Source organism: Littorina saxatilis, linkage group LG10 (assembly GCF_037325665.1).
Source record: "Littorina saxatilis isolate snail1 linkage group LG10, US_GU_Lsax_2.0, whole genome shotgun sequence".
NCBI lineage: Eukaryota > Metazoa > Mollusca > Gastropoda > Littorinimorpha > Littorinidae > Littorina > Littorina saxatilis.
In genome coordinates, this window is record NC_090254.1 from 31,388,688 (window position 1) to 31,409,785 (window position 21,098).

The 21,098-nt window shown below is 44.4% G+C and overlaps 1 protein-coding gene and 1 non-coding gene across 5 annotated transcripts in view; one reads left to right on the forward strand and one right to left on the reverse strand.

Annotated features, from left to right (window-relative positions):
- The window catches only part of LOC138978589 (early endosome antigen 1-like), a 106,812-nt gene that overhangs the window by 15,024 nt on the left and 70,690 nt on the right, over window positions 1-21,098 (reverse strand). For 2 of the 4 annotated variants that reach the window (XM_070351340.1, XM_070351337.1), the window contains 6 exons: window positions 19,627-19,784; window positions 18,429-18,600; window positions 17,939-18,111; window positions 17,153-17,317; window positions 16,135-16,149; window positions 1,943-2,123 (listed from right to left, as the gene is read on the reverse strand). In XM_070351340.1, coding sequence (XP_070207441.1) covers window positions 1,943-2,123; window positions 16,135-16,149; window positions 17,153-17,317; window positions 17,939-18,111; window positions 18,429-18,600; window positions 19,627-19,784 — 864 coding nt within the window. The remainder of the gene's footprint in view (window positions 1-1,942; window positions 2,124-16,134; window positions 16,150-17,152; window positions 17,318-17,938; window positions 18,112-18,428; window positions 18,601-19,626; window positions 19,785-21,098) is intronic. The other 2 variants (XM_070351341.1, XM_070351338.1) reach the window with 1 other exon arrangement.
- Window positions 5,824-5,942, forward strand: LOC138979312 (5S ribosomal RNA). The gene has a single exon (XR_011459994.1). It is a non-coding gene; the product is annotated as a 5S ribosomal RNA (ribosomal RNA).

The window sequence follows — 21,098 nt, forward strand, 5'->3', positions numbered from 1 at the left end:
TATTTTTTAGATTTAGAGTCCCACTCAACAGCCCCAACATGAAATCGTAAAAGGGAACCCAAAGAAATACGAAGTAGACAAAGGTAGACGCAACACACTTGTTTCTTACCCCTTCCATGCTCAGAGCATTCACCAGGTTGTAAGTGAAGGTAGAAGGGAGAGTCTGACGATGGTCAAGTTTCCAGAGAAAAATTGGAACATAGAGAATACACACACAACAAGAGGCGAAGCCTTCAAGGCTCCCGTAAGAAATCAACAAACAGTAACATAACACAAACTCACTCACTCCGTAACACACACACACAAACACACACACACACACACACACACACGCGCGCACACACACACACAGTTAAAACTAACGCATCATATCAACTCCATGTATAATTTTCAAAAGAAGGCAAACAGATAAAATGACTAGGGTAATAGGTTAGGTACCTGCCATGTGGGCACTTTTTCCACTGCTGTCCTCAGTCCTATACTTTTCATCAAGACTTGTCACCATGCCGAGTAGATCTAAATTCGGAAGTCTTCATGTGGCTGAGGCATATATCTGACATAGCGTCGATCTTGTTGTAGGTTAACCTCCTTTCTGAAACAAATGGCAAAATGCGATTAGTTATGATGACTACAACCTACACAAATATAAACAGTGTTTTGAAACAGAATAGTCAGGTTATACAAGCCACTTTACCTATGCAGCATGGTAACCCTACAATATGCGAAACATGTCGACTGCAGCAGCCTGGTTCTTAAAATAATTCTGACGGTCAACACAGCCAGAAATGCCAACAAAGACAAGAAAGCTGTGGCAAGGTAAGCTTACCAAACGTTACATAGCGAATCATATGATAGTGCGTAAACAGCAAACAGTAGATCTACAATCAAAGAGAGGATCGAGTCTGAAATGAAACGCGATACAGATCTAGCATTCAAAAACTGTCTTTCACGTTCAAGGAAGTTGTTGCAAAGTACTTAAGACTTACTAAATTGTACAGACAAAACCATGACAGTGCATGTTTTGAATCTGAGGAAAAAATCGTGATCATTTTGACTTTGAGAACAGATTCATTCCGTTTCCTTATATCTGCATGTTCAAGTAAATGGTGGACAGTTTTTTTCGGGCAGAGTAAACTTAACTTGAGACTCTACTGCAAGTCTTGAAATTCACATAAATTGAACCACGAGCAAAGACATCCAAACATTACAGGCACTTTAGATCAACTCATTTCACTAGAGGTGACTGCCTAGCACTGTGTTTGACATCCGTGTCTGCTGAAATAAAAAGAAATTAAAACAAAACGGATTAACAGTAGGTGACACGTTATCAGAGTGGGAGACACTAGATCTGTCTCTGAACTTACCGGGATACGGCTGCAAGATCGACACTGACTGCCGCGCTTTCGACAGCTCTTCCTCGCGTGGACATTGGAAACACGCGGTGCAGATCAAATTGTAGGAAATCTCCCTTTGGTATCTTCTTTATTTACTTTTCTGGAGCTTAGAAACCGAACAACATGAAATCGTCTTCCCCGGCGAATCGGCGAGGTGAGAACTGGACCACAATCCTTCGCGCGACCCCTGACCTGATCTTGACACCTGACCTGCCGTCTACATGCCAAACACGACACAAATCAGTCAACTGCTTGTACCCCTTCAAAACCCCCCACCACCCGTTTTCTTTGGATACACGCTTTAACTACACACATGCCGACACAATGTTGATCATTGCTTCAATAATTTGAAGATGGTGCTTGAAAATTAACCACGTGAAATGAGTATTTCGGTGTTTAGCCAAAAATGTTAAAGTTTCTACCACAGACATACACACATACATACATACGCACGCACGCACAGACAGACAAAGTTTACCATCGCATAGGCTACACTTACGTGAGCCAAAAACCAAATACATGAAAACATCCACACACACACACAATACCTCTCTGTCGCGATTGTGCTGGAAGTCCTTCACCAGCTTGTCAAGCGTCTGTTTCTGTGCTGACAGGGAGTCGACACGTTGCTGCAAATGTCGGTTCTCGTCCTCCAGGTAAGTGGTACGAACCTGAAGCATGGAGAGCGAGCGAGACTTGTCCCGGATCACTTCCTCCTGTTCCGTCAACCTGCAACAGTTCGTACGCACTGTGCGGGCGTCAGTTACTGGTCCTGTTCAAGCAGTGTATTGTATAAAATCTTACAGAGTATTAGCATGTGAATATTTGAATATTAGATCTAAACAACGATTGTGCAAGATTTTGAAAAAAATAGATCTGAACAATGTGTCTTCTTATTCCATCACCTTGCAACAGTTCATAGGCACAAAGGTGTCAGTTCATGGGGTTTTTTTGCTCACAGATTACACTTTCTTTCTTTATTTGGTGTTTAACGTCGTTTTCAACCATTCAAGGTTATATCGCGATGGGGAAAGGGGGGAGATGGGATAGGGGAAAGGGGGGAGATGGGATAGAGCCACTTGTTAATTGTTTCTTGTTCACAAAAGCACTAATAAAAAAAATTGCTCCAGGGGCTTGCAACGTAGTACAATATATGACCTTACTGGGAGAATGCAAGTTTCCAGTACAAAGGACTTAACATTTCTTACACACAGATTACACACAAATATTGTTTTGAACAATAGATCTTAAACATTGATGCTTCAACTAATCTGAACCCAAAAACTAAATCTCAAAGAAACTATATCCTCTGAAATTCAATATCAAAGATTTGCTTCCCCTCAACCACCAACAGTTTTAGGCACTGACTGTGGTGTCAATTTCTGATTTTGAACAAGCCATGCAACTGTTGTTTGTTTATCATAAATAAACAAGGATTCTTGGAGCAATAAATCTATCTAAGCAATGTAACATGTTTGCTTTTTGCAAGAGTTTTTTTACACAGTGGCTGTTCTTTTCCAGTATGACATGCAAATGTAAACAACCACCTGGAGTAGCAGATCTAAATCTTTTTACTAAGAGATCCAAACATGAGTGTTGGTAATACAGTATATAGTTTGACATTAGACTCTTCTTAGATCTAACCCTGTGTGTTCAAGTTTAGATTTGAATGTAAAGGTCTTCAAAAGACTAACATTTTGAACAGAGAAATTAACATGACTAGGAGGGGGAAAATAAACTTACCCCCAATTTGATTTTATAATATTAAATGCCAATTTTTTTTATTTATAAGTGTAAGTATGCAAAAGCTGTTCCTACAATGGCTGCATTTAAAAGAGATCTGAGAAAAAGGTATTTGGTAGAAGAATATTTAAGTAAAATTAATTTTACATATAATAAATTTCTGGACTTGGTGGTATGAGTAGTTTTACAAAATAATCTTTCTTTCTTTCTTTATTTAGTGTTTAACGTCATTTTCAACCGTTCAAGGTTATATCGCGACGGGGAAAGGGGGGGGGGGGGGGGATGGGATAGAGCCACTTGTTAATTGTTTCTTGTTCACAAAAGCACAAATCAAACAATTGCTCCAGGGGCTTGCAACGTATGACCTTACTGGGTGAATGCAAGTTTCCAGTACAAAGGACTTAACATTTCTTACATACTGCTTGACTAAAATCTTTACAAAAATTGACTTACAAAATAATCAAATAGAAACATAAACAAGTCGCGTAAGGCGAAATAACTACATTTAGTCAAGCTGTCGAACTCACAGAATAAAACTGAACACAATGCTTTTTTCACCAAGACCACATACTCGTAGTTTCGTCAGTCCACCGCTTGTGGCAAAGGCAGTAAAATCGACAAGCCATGCAGAATAGTGCGGTAGTGGTCGCGCTGAGCAGGATAACAAGCTTTTCTGTATGTCTATTCTTTTTAGCTTACTGAGTTTGTTTTTAATCCAAACATATCATATCTATATGTTTTTTGAATCAGGGACCGACAAGGAATAAGATGAAATTGTTTTTAAATCGATTTCAGAAAATTAATAATTTTTATATTTTTAATTTTCAGAGCTTGTTTGTAATCCAAATATAGCATATGTATATGTTTTTGGAATCAGAAAATGACAAAGAATAAGATTAAATTGTTTTTGGATCGTTTAATAAAAAAATAAGTTTAATTTCAAGTTTCCGATTTTTAATGACCAAACTCATTCATTAGTTTTTAAGTCACCAGCTGAAATGCAATACCAAAGTCCGGCCTTCGTCGAAGATTGCTTTGCCAAAATTTCAATCAATTTGATTGAAAAATGAGGGTGTGACAGTGCCGCCTCAACTTTTTCAAAAAGCCGGATATGACGTCATCAAAGGTATTTATTGAAAAAATGAAGAAAAACATCCGGGGATATCATTCCCAGGAACTCTCATGTCAAATTTCATAAAGATCGGTCCAGTAGTTTAGTCTGAATCGCTCTACACACACACACGCACAGACAGACACACACACACATACACCACGACCCTCGTCTCGATTCCCCCTCTATGTTAAAACATTTAGTCAAAACTTGACTAAATGTAAAAAGGAGACATAATTTAGAAATGCATTGAATATGGGCTGTGTGATTGTATGCTTTACTGTGTTTTCCTGTTGTTTTCGTTCTTGTTTTTTTTAAAGTATTTGTTTTTAAGATGCATATATAGCATAGTTTTGTATGTCTGATGTTATTTGATGTCGCTGTCTGATGTTGTTGTCGTGTACCAAAAAGACTTAAAAACATGTTTAAAAAATAAATAAATAAATTTAAAATATAAAAATTACCTCCAATTAAAATAGGTTTGAGGTTACAGTTACAACATTTTCCTGTAATTCTTTTGTACTCACTCAAATCAAAACACATCTGAGGGGAGAAGATTTAGGCAATACAGTACTAACATCACCTGTCAATATAACACTTACCTCGACAGTACTATTCTTGCACATTATCTATTATAGGCCGAAAAAATTGGACAAAACGCTGAGTGGGTACAATTATCTCCCATAACCATGCGCCACCGTGGATCCCAAGCACTGTCCGAGTGCTTCCCCCTTACAGGATGTAGGTGGCGCGTCCTCTTTCTTTTTTCGCGCGTGTCAGACCGGCTGTGTTTCTGCTACGCTCCCGGATTATTTTGGACTAAGAGGCTCCTTTTCTGTGTGGACTATCACCTGTTGGATTATTGTGTGTTATTCCACTTCTGGCTTGAGGCTACGTTGTGTTTCCTTCAACTTGTGCCTCCGTTTTTGTGTGGCGGACTCGGCGTGCCTCCCGTCCTACTTCGTGGTGACCGGTCGTCTGCTTCTCGTTTCGCCGCATTCACTTGAGTATTGACCTAAATTTTCTTTGAATTTTGTTAATTCTCGGTCTTTAAGGGTACGTACAGGGCGAGGTAGGATGTCTCGTCCTGTTTTGGGCTCTGGTTCTACGGAACCAGAGTCTGCCGGGGGCAACCCTTCTCCGGGCGCCCAGCGTCATGTTTTACGCACGGAGAAGGGGATCTTTCGGCGCTCCGACTCTCCCTCCCCAAACGCTTTGCGTTTGCGGCGAGGGAGGGCGGAGAAAGCCTGTTTGAGCAAGCTCAATGCGAGCTTGCTCAAACAGGCTGGGCTTGAGCCTGGGACTTCGGGCGGGGCTGCGCCGTCGAAGGTTCGGGGAAGGTCGAGGGGAAAGAAAAAGCTTCTTTCTCCTTCTCCTTCAGTGGAACAGGCTTCCCCCCCTTCGACGCCGTTGTCCGGCCCTCAGTCTCAGGCTTCAGCTCCTCCCGGTTTCAAGCCTGGGGGGAAGGTTTCCTTCTCCCCCCTGGCTCGAATCCGGGGGCAGGTCGATTCCCAACCCTCTTTGGGGGTTGGTGAATCCGATCTAGGGGCTACTGGAGAGACTCAGGTTTTGACAGCCAACGGCCATACCACGTTGAAAACACCGGTTCTCGTCCGACCACCGAAGTTAAGCAACGTCGGGCCCGGTTAGTACTTGGATGGGTGACCGCCTGGGAACACCGGGTGCAGTTGGCATTAAAATCTTTCTTTTTCCGGTGCCTCTCCTGTGCCCTCCTCGGTTTCCACCGCTGTGGAAGCCAGGAGGGACACGGGTCCTCCTCTGAACTCCCTCGCTGGGTCGTCTGCTGCTGTTTTGACAGTAGTTTCGGCCTCCTGGGGGGGGAGATCGGAGGAGATGACGGGGTCTCTGAATTCCCTCCCCGCTGGGGTTGGGATGCGAATTGACCCCGTTCAGGGCGGTCCTGTGGGGGCAGGGGTTTCAGGCTTCGTGCCTACGACCACTGCTACTACGGTTCCCTCTGACGTCCGTGTGACTGGTGGCTGTCCCTCTTGAAACGCTCCGGCCGACTAGTTACTGGACGTGGAGGTGTTCGACAGAACGTGGTACTTCTGTCGAATGGTCAGGGCGACGGGAACATTGTTTCTGTTGCTCAGACCGACACCTCCGACCGGACCGTCTTGACCCCACGCCATTCCTTAGCGTCTGGTGTTCGGGTGACGGATGGTCCGGACCAAGGGTCCGGAACGTTCCAGGCTTACGGGTCGGGATCGAACCGGACCCACGGGTCCCGACTGGACTTGACCTCCGGGTTTGGTCCGGACGGGACCCATGGTACGGGACCGTACCGGACCTTAGGGTCCGGTGCGGGACAGTACCTCTGGCCCTTGCCGGACCCCCCGGACCTACGGGTCCGGATGGTACGGTACGGGACCAGTGTTTCGGTCGGGACCGGACCACCCGACCACCTCGGTTGGTCTGGGTGGTCTGGCACCGAACCGGAACACACCGGACCTACGGGTCCGGAGGGTACGGTACCGGACCAGTGGTCCGGTCGGGACCGGACCACTCGACCACCTCTGTTGGTCCGGGTGGTCTGGCACCGAACCGGACCATGCCGGACCTACGGGTCCGGATGGTACGGTATGTCCACGTCCGGACCGAGCCACCCGAACACTTCTGTGGGTACGGATGGTTCGGTACCGAACGGGACCTCCGGATGGTACGGGACCGGACCGAATCTACGGGTTCGGATGGTCCGGTACCGGACCACCCGACCACCTCTGTTGGTCCGGATGGTCTGTCACCGAACCGGACCATACCGGACCACCGGACCTACGGGTCCGGATGGTACGGTAGGTCCACGTCCGGACCGAACACTTCAGTGGGTACGGATGGTTCGGTGCCGTACGGGACCTCCGGATGGTATGGGACCGGACCACAGGACCGGAACACCGGACCACCCTACCGGATCGGTCCGGACCACCCGACCACCTCTGTTGGTCCGGATGGTCTGGCACCGAACCGGACCTACGGGTCCGGATGGTACGGTATGTCCACGTCCGGACCGAGCCACCCGAACACTTCTGTGGGTACGGGTGGTTCGGTGCCGAACGGGACCTCCGGATGGTGCGGGACCGGACCGGACCTACGGGTCCGGATGGTCCGGTGCTGGACCGGTGGTCCGGTCCGGACCGGACCACCCGACCACCTCTGTTGGTCCGGATGGTCTGGCACCGAACCGGACCATACCGGACTTACGGGTCCGGATGGTACGGTGTGTCCACGTCCGGACCGAGCCACCCGAACACTTCTGTGGGTACGGATGGTTCGGTACCGAACGGGACCTCCGGATGGTACGGGACCGGACCGGAACACCGGACCGGAACACCGGACCACCCTACCGGACCGGTCCGGACCACCCGACCACCTCTGTTGGTCCGGATGGTCTGGCACCGAACCGGACCTACGGGTCCGGATGGTACGGTACGTCCACGCCCGGACCGAACCACCCGAACACTTCTGTGCGTACGGATGGTTCGGTGCCGAACAGGACCTCCGGATGGTACCGGACCTACGGGTCCGGACCTACGGGTCCGGATGGTCCGGTGCGGGACCACCCGACCACCTCTGTTGGTCTGGATGGTCTGGCACCGAACCGGACCATACCGGACCACCGGACCTACGGGTCCGGATGGTACGGTATGTCCACGTCCGGACCTAACCACCCGAACACTTCTGTGGGTACGATGGTTCGGTGCTGAACGGGACCTCCGGATGGTACGGCACCGGACCGGACCACCCTACCGGACCGGATCGGCACCCCCGACCGGACCGGACCATTTCTTTTCTGATCAGACCCGATGGGTTCCTGTTCAGTCTATAAATGGCGGGGGTTCGTTGGCTGGGCTGACCCAACAGTCGCAGGGTTGTTGTTTTTCTCCCCCTTCGGCTGCTGGAGACGTTTCGTCTTTGGGGCAGGGGTCTTCGCGGCCTCTTGCTTCTGTGGGCGTTTCTTCACAGCCTGCTTCATCGCTTTCGGCTCTTCCCCCTCAAGCTCCCTACACTCCTGCTTTTGAGGAGTTGTCGGGAAGTGAAGAGGAGAGTGAGTCGGAGGACGATAGGGAGGAGGATCAGGGTCGCCCTGAGGTTAACACTGAAACTCTACCCTTGCCGGTTTCTGATGGAACTTCCGAAGCTATGCTTCGTACTTTCCAACAGTACATGACAGACATCACGCGGCGTCTTGACGTCACGGATGCCTCTCTTAAGCGTCTGTCGTCTAGTGTTGACACACAGGACGTGGACCCGGGGTCTGAGGACGAGAGGCAGGAGGCTCGTCCTCGCACAGCTAGAAGGACGTTTGAACAGTTTCAGGACGTCCTTCCCTGAGACGCCCTCTCGTCCTTTGAGTCCGCTTCGGCCCGGGCGCGGGAGGCTCACGCCGCGTCTGCCGGCGGCTCGTTTTATGAACGATCCGGCCGCCGGCAATTCGCGTTCCACCCTAGTCTAAGTGCCACGGTGGAAGCGGCAGCACATCGCCTGAGGAGTACAGATTCACGTGCAAACGCGACCTATGTTCCTCGGGAGGACGCGGGTTCAGTGCCATGCTTTCCTTCGGGAGGCGCACCTCCACTGTTTCCTCGTGTCCAATCTGTTTCGTCCCTCCCTTTTCCCTTTGACTCTCGAACTCTCCCTTTCCAGACTTCGAGTGTTTAGGGTGGGGCTGACGGTGATGTGTTCGTTGGGGAGGTGCCTTCGGTCAAGAAGGTGGAACTGAGCTCTGCTTCGTTCCACAATCTTGAGGCCACCGTTTCTTCCACAGTCGAGGCCCAATCACAGGCCTTGACATGGATGAGCACGCTGTCCACACTGTTGGACCCTCCCAATCGGGCAGAGTCCGATTCCACTCGGGTCCTTGACACGGTTCGAGTGGATCGGGCTTTGCATGCCGTGCGATCGTGCGTGACGTCTGCGGCAGAATTGGCCATTGGAACACTGGTCCACTTTATTGGCCCTGTTCCGTGATCATTTTCTGCCTACTTCTATAGTGCCTCCGGATATGAGGAAGAGTCTGAGGAACACGTTTCCTCAGCCTTCTTCCCTCTTTCATCCGGACACTGTTCGTTCTGTGGTGGAGTCCACACGCCAGAGGAACACTGATTCTCTGATGGTTGGCCTCGCTGCTTCGGCGACGGCGGCGGGGAGTAAGAGAAGTGCTACAGTCACCTCCAGCTCCCAGCCTCAGAAGAAGAAGAAGAAGCCAGTTTCACTGCCTCCTTCTTCCTCCTCTTAGGCGCCTGTTGCGTTCCCAAGCAAGACGAAGGGTGCTCAGACAGGTAAGGGGAAGCAGCACCACCAGGGGGGTGGTCGCAAGCCTGCGCCTGCCCGCCAGCAGAATTTTCAGTGAGTCCCGGCCCTACGTTGACGCCCCCTCAAGTTGCCCCTCTTTCGTCCGGCGGTTCCCTTTTTTTCGGGCCCGCGGCATGTGGGGCAGACTGGTCTCCAACCAGTTTTTCTTGAGGGTGGTGTGGTCGGGGTTTTCTCTACCGCTGTCGTCACAACCTCCATTGTCCGCTCTACCTTGGACGTTCCCCCCTCCTCGAGAGCCTGCCAGATGGCAGGCTCTTCAGGACGAGGTGAACTCGTTGGTCGAGAAGAAGGCGGTCTACCCCCTTTCTCAGCCTTCTCTGGGGTTCTGCTCCCGCCTGTTCACCGTCCCCAAAAAGGACGGCCGGTTCAGGCCGGTGTTGGACCTCTCCACCTTGAACTTGTACCTTCACAGGTGCAAGTTCAAGATGGAAACCCCTTCGTCGGTCCGGTTGGCCATCCGGCCAAACGATTGGGCCATGTCTGGGACCTCCAGGATGCTTACTTCCACATCCTGGTGGCCCCGGGGTACCGACATCTGCTCCGGTTCGTTTGGGAGGGCACGGTGTTCGAGTTTCGGGCCCTCCCATTCGGCCTGTCCTTGGCCCCTCTGATTTTCAACGGGGACAACAACACCACATGCTTAGCTTACCTTCGCCACCAGGGGGGCACCAATTCTCGGTCCCTCTCCCTGTTGGCGGAGGAGATTCTGCTCTGGTGCCAGACCAATCAGGTCCGGATGTCAGTCCAGTTCGTTCCGGGGAAACTGAACGCCCTGGCCGACATTCTCAGTCGGGGCGATCAGGTTCTCTCCACAGAATGGACCATCGCTCACAACGTTCTACAGCGTCTGTGGGCAAGGTGGGACCGTCCTCTGATCGATCTGTTCGTAACTCGATTCAGCGCTCGGCTTCCCAGGTACGTCAGCCCCTTTCGAGACATGAATGCGTTCCACTTGGACGCATTCACTCTCTTGTGGAGGCTCCTCGATGCTTACGCCTATCCCCCGACATCTCTGATTCCGAGGGTGCTGGCAAAATATCTGCAGGAACGACCAAGACTGATTTTGGTCGCGCCTTACTGGCCAACAGCTCCGTGGTTTCCAGATCTTCGCGGTCTCACCCACGTAGACCCTCTACCTCTGGATCTGGACGGGGGAGGTCTGCTCCAGCCTCGATCATGCCTCCCTCATCCACGTCCAGAGAGTCTGTGCTTGACCGCATGGCTCTTGTGCGCTCCAAACTGCTTGCACTAGGATTGCACAAGAGTTCAGTAGAGTTTTCCTTGAACGCTAAGAGGCGATCAACTAATCAGCTCTACGACTTACGCTGGAGAGCTTGGGCCACCTTCGCCTTGTCCAAGGGGATAAAGCCGCTTTATCCCTCAACACAGGACTTGGCCAACTTCCTGGTGGAAGTGTATCAAAAGAAGAGTCTTTCTTCTAAGACTCTTCTTGGATACAGATCTGCCATCGCTTCCACGATTGCGGCCGCTACTGGTCGCAGAACTGAACACTTGATCAGGTCCTCCCTCATCGCTAATGTCCTTTCGGGTATTAGCAATGCAGCGGTGTCTAAACCTCGGGTTTCATTTCCCAAGGGGGATGTCTTTCTGGTCCTCAAACTCCTGCGTAGCAATGAGTTTGAACCCCTGGCAGGCATCAGTATCAAGTTGCTGATTTTTAAGACTAATTGTTCCTCATCGCTTTAGCCACTTGCCGTAGACTCAGTGGTAGTCAAGCTTTGAGTGGCCTGGACTTTGACATTGAGTTCACCACACAGCAGTGGTTGCTAGCATGGTCACGTCAGTCTAAGGTATGTTTCTTGGGTATATTTTCTTTTACGGTAGTACTGTTCGAAAATTGCCTGGGTATCTTAATCCTTGGATTTAAGTGATTTTGATTAAGGAGTTTAATACTCTACATATCACCCTCACACCACTCTGGTATTCTGTGCAAGAATAGTACTGTCGAGGTAAGTGTTATATTGACTGTAAGGCTTCTTTTTAAGCCTACTGTCTATATGATACTTACCGAGACAGTACTATTAGAGTTTCCCTCCCGCCTCCCCTCTTGATATGTTATGGGCTTTTTGAGGGTCTGCAGCTCATAAAGAAAGAGGACGCGCCACCTACATCCTGTAAGGGGGAAGCACTCGGACAGTGCTTGGGATCCACGGTGGCGCATGGTTATGGGAGATAATTGTACCCACTCAGCGTTTTGTCCAATTTTTTCGGCCTATAATAGATAATGTGCAAGAATAGTACTGTCTCGGTAAGTATCATATAGACAGTAGGCTTAAAAAGAAGCCTTACAATTTGCTTAAACTTTTGCTGACTCTGCTAAATATAAAAGGTAGTTCATCAATGTGTGTGTGTGTGTGTGTGTTAGTGGTAGTGTGTGTGTGTGTTAGTGGTAGTGTGTGTGTGTGTGTTAGTGGTAGTGTGTGTGTGTGTGTGTGTGTGTGTGTGTGTGTGTGTGTGTGTGTGTGTGTGTGTGTGTGTGTGTGTGTGTGAAAAACAAATATAAACCAATTTAAATGAAACTTTTTTTAAATCATTATATAATGTAGAACCAAAACAACAACAAAATGTAATTAAAAAAAAATAGAGATACAAATGCCCACAAACACTATCTACAGAACTTCTCTATTCTACTCTTCCCCTCTGGAATTAAAAAAAAAAAGACATACATTACAAACAAGAACATTGAATTCTTAATGAGAAAAATAAATAAAGACTTCTATGGCAACTTTTTCTAATGCATATGCCACAGAGTCATCACTAGCTCCTACAATGTCCAAACTATAACAGAAAACCCAAAGAAAAAAACCCATATGCAATGAAAATGTGATTGCAATGTGAATGTCATGAAACGGAAGTCATGATTTAAATAACATGAATGATTCCGGCCAGAACTTTGCATCCTCATTCATGCACTGAAAACTGTAATAATCATGATCATCCTTAATTAGTAAATCAAATTCAAATAATTCAAAAACAAAAACAGCACACCAAACTGCTTATTGAAGTTACCTCCAGGTTATACTTGGCATTAACAGGTCAACACCAAGCAACAAAAAACAAAAACAAAATGTCAGCTGAAAACTGTAAGTACACATGAGACACTCGTCTCTGAATTGCCAGGCAGCGATAATTTCAACTTAAACATCTGATTAATTCCTAAATTAATGCACATTTACTGTATCAAGTCAGGTGCATTTTACTTAATTTTTTTTAATTTTTTTTTTATTGGAGTTTCAAGTACACTTGTATATTATTTAATGATCATGCAATCTGATGTGAAACCATTAATATGAATGTGATTTTAAGAAAAATTCAGCTCAATAATCCAAGGAAGAAAAGAATGTACTGGAGAAAAATTAACTTTACAGCAAACAAAATTCTCAAGACAGGTAGAAATTGTTACCTTAGGAACAGTACACTTTATATCAAAAAAGATCTGACAAAGAAACAGAAAAATTCTATCATCAGCAGACATCAAGAAAAAAATCTGAAATTTTGTACCACAATTAATTTTCAACAGCATCAATGCACTTTTCAAGACTTCAACACAACTTCATACTGAAATCTGAGACTTCTTCATCAGTCGTGACAAAATGTTCTAATTAAAACAGGTGATGTAAGAATACATTTAAAAATCTTATTTGCATGCACAAATGTTTTAAAGCTTGTGTATAGCCTGGCTAGAGACGTGCAGCTAGTAAATTGCTGTTTCTCACACCTTACAATTATAACTGCAGGTACACGTGGATAGAACATCAAAGCATAAAAGCACAGAGCATAATAAAGTACGATGGATCTTCTAACGATCAGCCCTTTCCCTTGAAAAACCCTGATTCAGTTCAGTGAGGAGCGAGGCGGACTTCTTAATCAAATTTAATCTATCAAGTACTAATCTCAGTTTACATGCAAGGCGACATTATCAATGTACATGTACTTTGTATGTTTATTTCAAAACATATCTAACTGTAAAACACCTAATAAATGTAAATCAAGCTCTTGAGCTTAAACAACAACAACAAATCAGATAGCTGATTTTCTTGTTCTTGACAGCTCTTTTGAAAAGGTGCTTACAGAATTCCTATCTTTAATTCACTTAAAATGTGAGTTAGCAAACAGTTAATTGCTTTCACCAGAGACATACATTGAAGAGATGCGAAGCGGAGGCCGCTCGCGTGAACTCTTGGGGTACCGCGCTCGGTCAGCGTGACCTCGCGCGATTGTCAGCCATCATCCTGTACTACGTTGTTGTTCGCTTGCTCTCTGACACCGATTTGAAGTGCTTTTCTATCATATTTCTTTGGATATATCCAGCTTCAGACGAGAGATATCAGTGGTAAGTAAACTTGATTCATATTCTGTATAGCTTCAATAGTGTGCACACAAACGCATTTGAGAGGATTGGGTTCCAGAAGTGAGTCAAAAACACGGTTCCCTCGGTTCTTGCGGTCATTGTTCTAAGTCCATGCCTTACATTGTGCGTGGAGGCAATGTTTGGGAGCTAATATTTTCTTTTGTGCGCAACGTTACTTTCCCTTAACTGGCAAATGCATTACTGGTGTATACATTAATCTGTTTGTATAATTTTTGACGCGCTGTAATTAAATTTGATGCTTTTAAGTCTCACTCAAGTGGTTCTCGCACTTACACTGGCGTGTGGATAAAAAGTTTTTAAGGAGAAATGAGCGAAATTGCTTACTTTAGGATTCAAGCGCCTGGAGCCAATTGATGGGACTCGCGCTATAGAAAAGTTATTTATTATTATTATTATTATTATCTTCTAATCACCAAATGATGCAATAATCTTCTTCTTGTGATTTTCTGTTTCTCTTGTGTGCAAATAATTAACAGTTTGCATGTTTTATTATCTATGATTTTCTATGAAACAGTTATAACTCTTTAAAAACACAACAATTGCCAGCTTGGCGCCAGTGGGGCAGGATTACTTGCCCCTGCCGTAGGCGAAGATAACGCGAGCGGGAAGACAGCGCTTCGCATCTCTTCTATCTATGTCTCTGCTTTCACCAAATCATAAGAAGAGTTTTCGGACTAAAAGGGATGAACACCCCCTTCCCCTTTCTTTTGTTTCCTTATTCTGGACTAATACACTTTCATTATCAAATTACTTCAAGGATGTCTGTACCAAAGAAGATCCATTGTACATGTTACAATTGGAAAAAAACACAAGAATGAAAATCCAAAACAAACTTTGGGGCAACCTACTACACCCGGGTCATAATACATACCTGTACATATTTTCCTCAGCTCAAGAGGTCGGGGGTCAAATCACGGAGAGACAGATTGGCAGAAGAAAGAAAACAGTTAGTGGATACAGGGAAAAAAACAAAAAAACAAACAAAATACAAAACTTCAAAATGTATAGATACCGTGTTATGAGTATGTTACTTTCTTCTTTCAATCACACATATATCTAAAGAGAAATGGTTAACCCGTGTAGTACATGTACTGCTTTATTTTCAGTTACAGCTCAAATGGTCAAATGCAATACTAGATCAAGATTTTCACACATAAAAAGACTTGCCCAGAATTAATCAGACTGAAAACAAACTCAGGCATACCTACAGACTTTCATCAAAGAGCAAAGAAAGCTTAAGAAAAGACTTGAATCTACAAAGCAAATCACTTTCTTTTATTTTAACTTGCTGACGGTTTACCTGGATACCAATCTGTTCAGTTAAACCAGCCTGATCTAACAACTGTAACATCCTAACAAACTTTACTCATAACAGATGAATATGTTTCACCGAGTTTCTAAAATTATGTACTTACGACCTAGACACCTCATTTTTACACAAACACAGTGACAAAGAAAAGATGAACACATGCCATGGCAAACTGATACATTATATACACAACACATACACCCACACCATGCAAACAGTGATACATTATATACACAACACATACACCCACACCATGCAAACAAATAAATAAACACTTAAATGAACAAAGAAAGCAACAGCCTGTCAATGGAAAGAGAAGCGTGCCCCAAGCCCACCAAGGCACAAATACATCAACTTGTCAATACCACAGGCATTACTGATTGTATTATCATCATCTTTGCATGAACTGGCTTATTCTTTGACAGGAGGGCTACAAGAAAAAGAATGTGTTTAAACTTCATCACACAACCCCCATGTCGATCCTGCTTCGATCATAGCAAATCTCTTCTTCATACCATCCCACCCCCCCCCCCCCCCCCATGAACATCACCGTCTCTAGTTATTCTTAGCCATGTCAGTTCTTAACCCCCCCCCCCCCCATACCCCAACCCCCCACCACCCCTCCCCTGCTTTTTTTAATTTTTTTAACCTTCTCACAAGTTAACTCCGTTTTCTTCAAAATGCACACAGAAAAGGAGATAGACTGAATTGGTGATTACAATGGTGATTGAAAAGTCCGGTCAACAAAGGAGGAAAATAGAAGTGTGTGACATCTCAATTTCCCTCATTTCTTGTCTTAAATCAAACTTAAATTTCATGCAGAAAGCTCAGACCTGGTTATATAGTTACATACCCATTATTCTGTTCGCTGTAAGGATTTCAATGTTTGGGTTATAAATTGTAAAGACTGCTGCAACATGCGCAAACTCCACACCAAGTTTAAGCTTTTTCGGCTTTTCCCAAAGCCAAGACCAGAGCTTAAAATGCAGTTTACTTTACAAAACAATCTGTGTAAACAGCCACGACATCCACTATATGAAATACAATTGGCTAAATCAAACAGTCATGAGAAATTATTTGAAAGCAACAAAATATCTATGTTAATATAAAGATGAAATAACTGGAATGAAGACAAACAATAAGTAAATCAAGAAGAAGAAATTTTAAACTGTAACAAAAATTAAAACTTGTTTCTTCACAACATACAGTGATTGTGTGATTTTTGTATACATGTATTGTTGTCACGCGCTTTGAACTTCTGATAAGGCGCTTTATAAATGCCCGTTATTATTATTATAAAAAGAGAATAAATAAAGGACAGAAAAACAAGACCAACAAAATTCTGCAAACATGAAAATTAACAAACGATATACACACAAACACAAACAAATACTCAGTAGTACAAATAGACTTCATTGTTAAAATAAATAAAATACTTGAGACAAATTAAATAAATGAGAGAAACATTTTTAAATACATAATAATAATGAATACCAAAGAGAGAAAATACATATTCTAGATCAACCTTTACACAACTATATACTCTCCACTAATACCTTGATCTATAATGTCATATACCATTGGCATGCAAATACATGGGTACAAGTAAACTAAAAAGTATTACATAATTCCTAAACTTGAGACACCGCTAAGATGAAATACATCTATATGCGCAACTTTCTGTTCATACAGAGAGAAATATAACTATGGGGATACACTCTGAGTACACACTTACACACTGAGAATAAGCACAGCTAGTACACTGAATCGCAAATTCCATTTTGAAATCACTTTACATTGAACAAGAAACCTGCAGACACACAAGGTCAAAGACAAGAATAAGACACTCAACTTTTGGGCAAGAAACTTACTGTGAAATGAGGTCGCGTTTTTCTTCCAGTAGATGTTTGTAGTTGGCATCCATCTTGTCCTTCCACTCCAGCTCCTTCTGTAGGGCAGCGCGTGTCAGTCGTAGATCATCGTCCATCTGACGCATGTGTTCCATGAATTTATTGCGCTCCAAGGAATAATACTCCCTGCAAAATTCATACTTTTCAATTCAGTATGTTTACCACAGAGTTGGGACACACGTCAGTTGCAGACCATCGTCCATCTGACTTTCAAGGATGGGGCTTGGGTAGAATGAAGCAAAATGAAACAGAACGAAAAAGAATGAAACAGCTGACTAGGGTGTGCTCCCCTCCCGAGATGTCCCCTGAAGCCGAGAAATGTCTATACTGTGGACATCAGAATACGGGATAAACTGGCTAAAGTAATTCGTACCGTATCCAATGTTTTTTCAGCCTTTACATTGCCTTCATAAGCTTTGCCTTGGTATGAAGCATTCTCTCCTCACAGAAAATCATGAAAAGGGGGTGGGGGGAGTCATAACCCCTTGACAGCCAGACGAATTCAGTTTAAACATTTAAAAATTACACAAAAACTGACAAAATGACCTCCAGGGGAGACAATCATCCTGCTGCAATTCAAAGACCAATATACAGCTGTTGTTTCTGTTGTCAGAGTAGTGCGTTTTTTCATGATAACAAATAATTGGACCTGATATGTATCGTGTCAGTCATGGGGTTTTAAATACAGGGTCTCAAAAGGGGGGTTTCGCTGCGCATCTGATGTGATGGTATTGCAGCGGGTATTACCTGGCCTTCATAAGCTTGGCCTTGGTGCGGTGCTTCCTCTCCTCATAGCGCTGCAGGTCAATGTCACGACGCTCGCTGGTGGTCAGCAGTTCGTACTGCAAGCCCTTGACCTCGCGCTGCAGGCCGGTGATCTGGTCCATCAGGTTCTGACGCCTTGAGTCAGACATGTTGTTCTGATGCATGCAAAAAACAACCCTTTAAGTTCAGTTGGATTAGTGTTGAAGAACATCAACATCAACAACAACAAAACCTTCACATTTTATGACAAAATATACACAATTTGCCTGAATGAAACATGTTGACAAAATATAAAAGGAAAAAACCCAGCAACAAACAGTTGGGGGGGGGGGGGGGGGGGGGGAGGGTTGGTTGGGGGTAGAGGGGGGAAGAGGGGGAATTTACAGAATATCAACACAAAGTCAAGCAGTCAGGTGAAAAACTGTTTTTCCTAAGTTCTTCATGTTTTAAGAACAAAAACTAAATCACTCACAAAAGAATAAGTGCTGACGTCATTAGTGCGTTCCTGAAAGTCGCTGAGTCTAGTTTCAAGGTCAAGGATGGTGTGCTGAAGGTCCTTGTTCTCAGAGCTGACCTTGTTCTCGCGTTGCTTCAGTAGTGACACCTGGTGCTTCAGCTCTGCCACCGTCTGGTCCAGTAACGTCCTGACAACAGAAAGCCACAGGTTTAGAAGCCGAACAGGATTTGAACATGTGCAAACCTACGCCCTGAAACATGCATTGCGAGAAAGACCCACACACAGACTAACACATTAACAGACGCAGACAGAAAGGCAGACAGATAGACACATGCACACGGACACAGACAAACACAGACAAACACACACACACACACACACACAGAAATACATACTCACACTCACTCACTCTCTCTCTCTCTTTTACAAACAAATAAACACACATCAACAAAATAGATACAACACACATCCACAATTCTCAAAGCATGCTCAGTCACCAGTTAAACTTTTTCCATAAACTTGTAAAAAACCCAACTTCTTTAATCTTTAGCACTCCAGATTCCAGCCAGCATTACTTCCCCTGTAGCCACATTATTTTGCTTACCTAGCGTAAGAATAACACCCACTAACTTTCAACATGCACTTACAACTTTTTTGAAAATGCGCTAATAAGCATGAAACTTTGTGGTTGTGATGGGGTTATATTTAACATTAAAATATTTTTGTTTGCATGCATCATTTATTTTCTTAGCATAAATACAAATAAAAAATGAAAAGGGGTTGTGTTGGCTAGTCCGTGGAATTTTGTGAAACTAACCAGTCTATGCCTGGTGAAACTCCTTTGATCAGGTAATCATGTTGACCATCCAACTTCCTGATCCTGGTATCTAAATAAGTATATTTGTGGACCAGTGCATGTCATGGGACGATTTTCTTAATAGTTCGGTTAGCAACAACAAGCAGAGAAAAGCTTTGATCTCTACTAGATCCACAGGTCGCCATTTCCGAACACGCAAACTTAATTTTTACGTCTTGTCACTGGCTTGCTTTGAGTCAGTTTCTACGCAGTGTCTCTTCGACAAGCAAGTCAAGCATTTGCTACGCAGTCAGATTATCGGTAATGTTTGCTGGTCCTGTCATTTCACGAAAATCGCCGCTGGCGTGTTAAAGGTTAAACTTCTGCCCAGCAATCAATTCTACAGATGTCCAATACCTCTGGAGCTTCTCCCCCTCCAGCTGGTTGCGGACAGACGCCAGTTGGTGTGATTTCTCCGACACCTCCGTCTTGTTGATCTCCGTCAGGTGAAGCTGCTGCTCTGCTGTTGTCGCCTTGGTTACCATCAGCGCCAAGTCCTCTTCCAGCTGTTTCACCTGAAGGCAGTAGGTAACAAGCGTTATGATGGTACACGTTAATTAATCATCAAGTAGATTTGTTAACGATCGGGTTGTTATGGGCCTGACCATTTTTAAATTGAAATAAAGTGTTGTTGGTTTTTATCCACTCTCTCTCCTGTTTCCAGGTCTTTCAGCTTTGACAAAAGTTCATGAAGTTTCTGAGCAGATTACATCTAAAGTTACAGTCGTTCTTCCCGCAAAAACAGTTTTGTTCACTATCTTAGACCTTCCCAGGCTTTTACATGGGCAAGACCATCTCTCCACTTGGGACACATATCAAAATTCAACATCATGTTTCCTATACAGAGTGGGATTTTTTTATTTTTTTATAAATTGTAATTCTTAAAAGGCCACCGACCACTACCAAGAATAGAAAATCTTTAAAAAAAAATAATAAAATTGAAATTTGTCTTAAAAGAAAGGGGGGGGGGGGGGATCATGCCTAGTTAGCACACATCAATATCGAGACTTAATTATCAATGAATCTCAAATGAAAAAGCAATGAATGTGTCCAAGACAAAGTGTGTACAATGTATGGAGCCCACTCACTAAAAACACAAAGGTTGCTCCTCGTCAGTTACAGACATGTGTACCAAATTTACTTTCACAGATCAGTGATATATATGTTACAGTAAATTCTCAAAACTAGGAAATTTGCGAAATCCCTGAAAATTTCAGTAAATTTGTGAATTTCCTGTTTCACTCGGGGTTTTCACAAATTTCCTAAAAATTCTAGGAAATTTGCGAATTTTCTGAAATGAGCATGCCATTTTTTCACAAATTTACTGAACAATGAAAAACGTTTCAGAAAATTTGTAAAATTCTTAAAAAAAAATTTAAAAAAAAGTCCGTTTTCTTTATTTTACATTGTGATTTTGATATATATGTGTATAGATACAGGAATGCTGCTACCCATAACACTAATTAAAAGATGTCCCTTTAAAACATTTACAATAGTTCCCAACTCAAGGATACAGGCCTCATATCAAACCATATGCAACTGACAGACAACTATGCAGCAACTCCTGCACATGTAAAACAAGCAAGCAGGTCCATTCCTTTTCCCGGCAACCTTTCGATTAGTTGGCACAGTCCTCCACAAATTGATTAGCACAAGTTAAAAACACTGACTATGCACATAGCTCACTCATTTCACAGCAGTCTCAGCTGTTACAAACAATGTTGTTGTGTACCTGAGTAGATGTCTTCCATTTATGAGTAAACGTTTGACATATCCGGCAATACATTTCCTGTTAAGCATTGCCAATTCCACGTGGCTGTGTCTGTCTG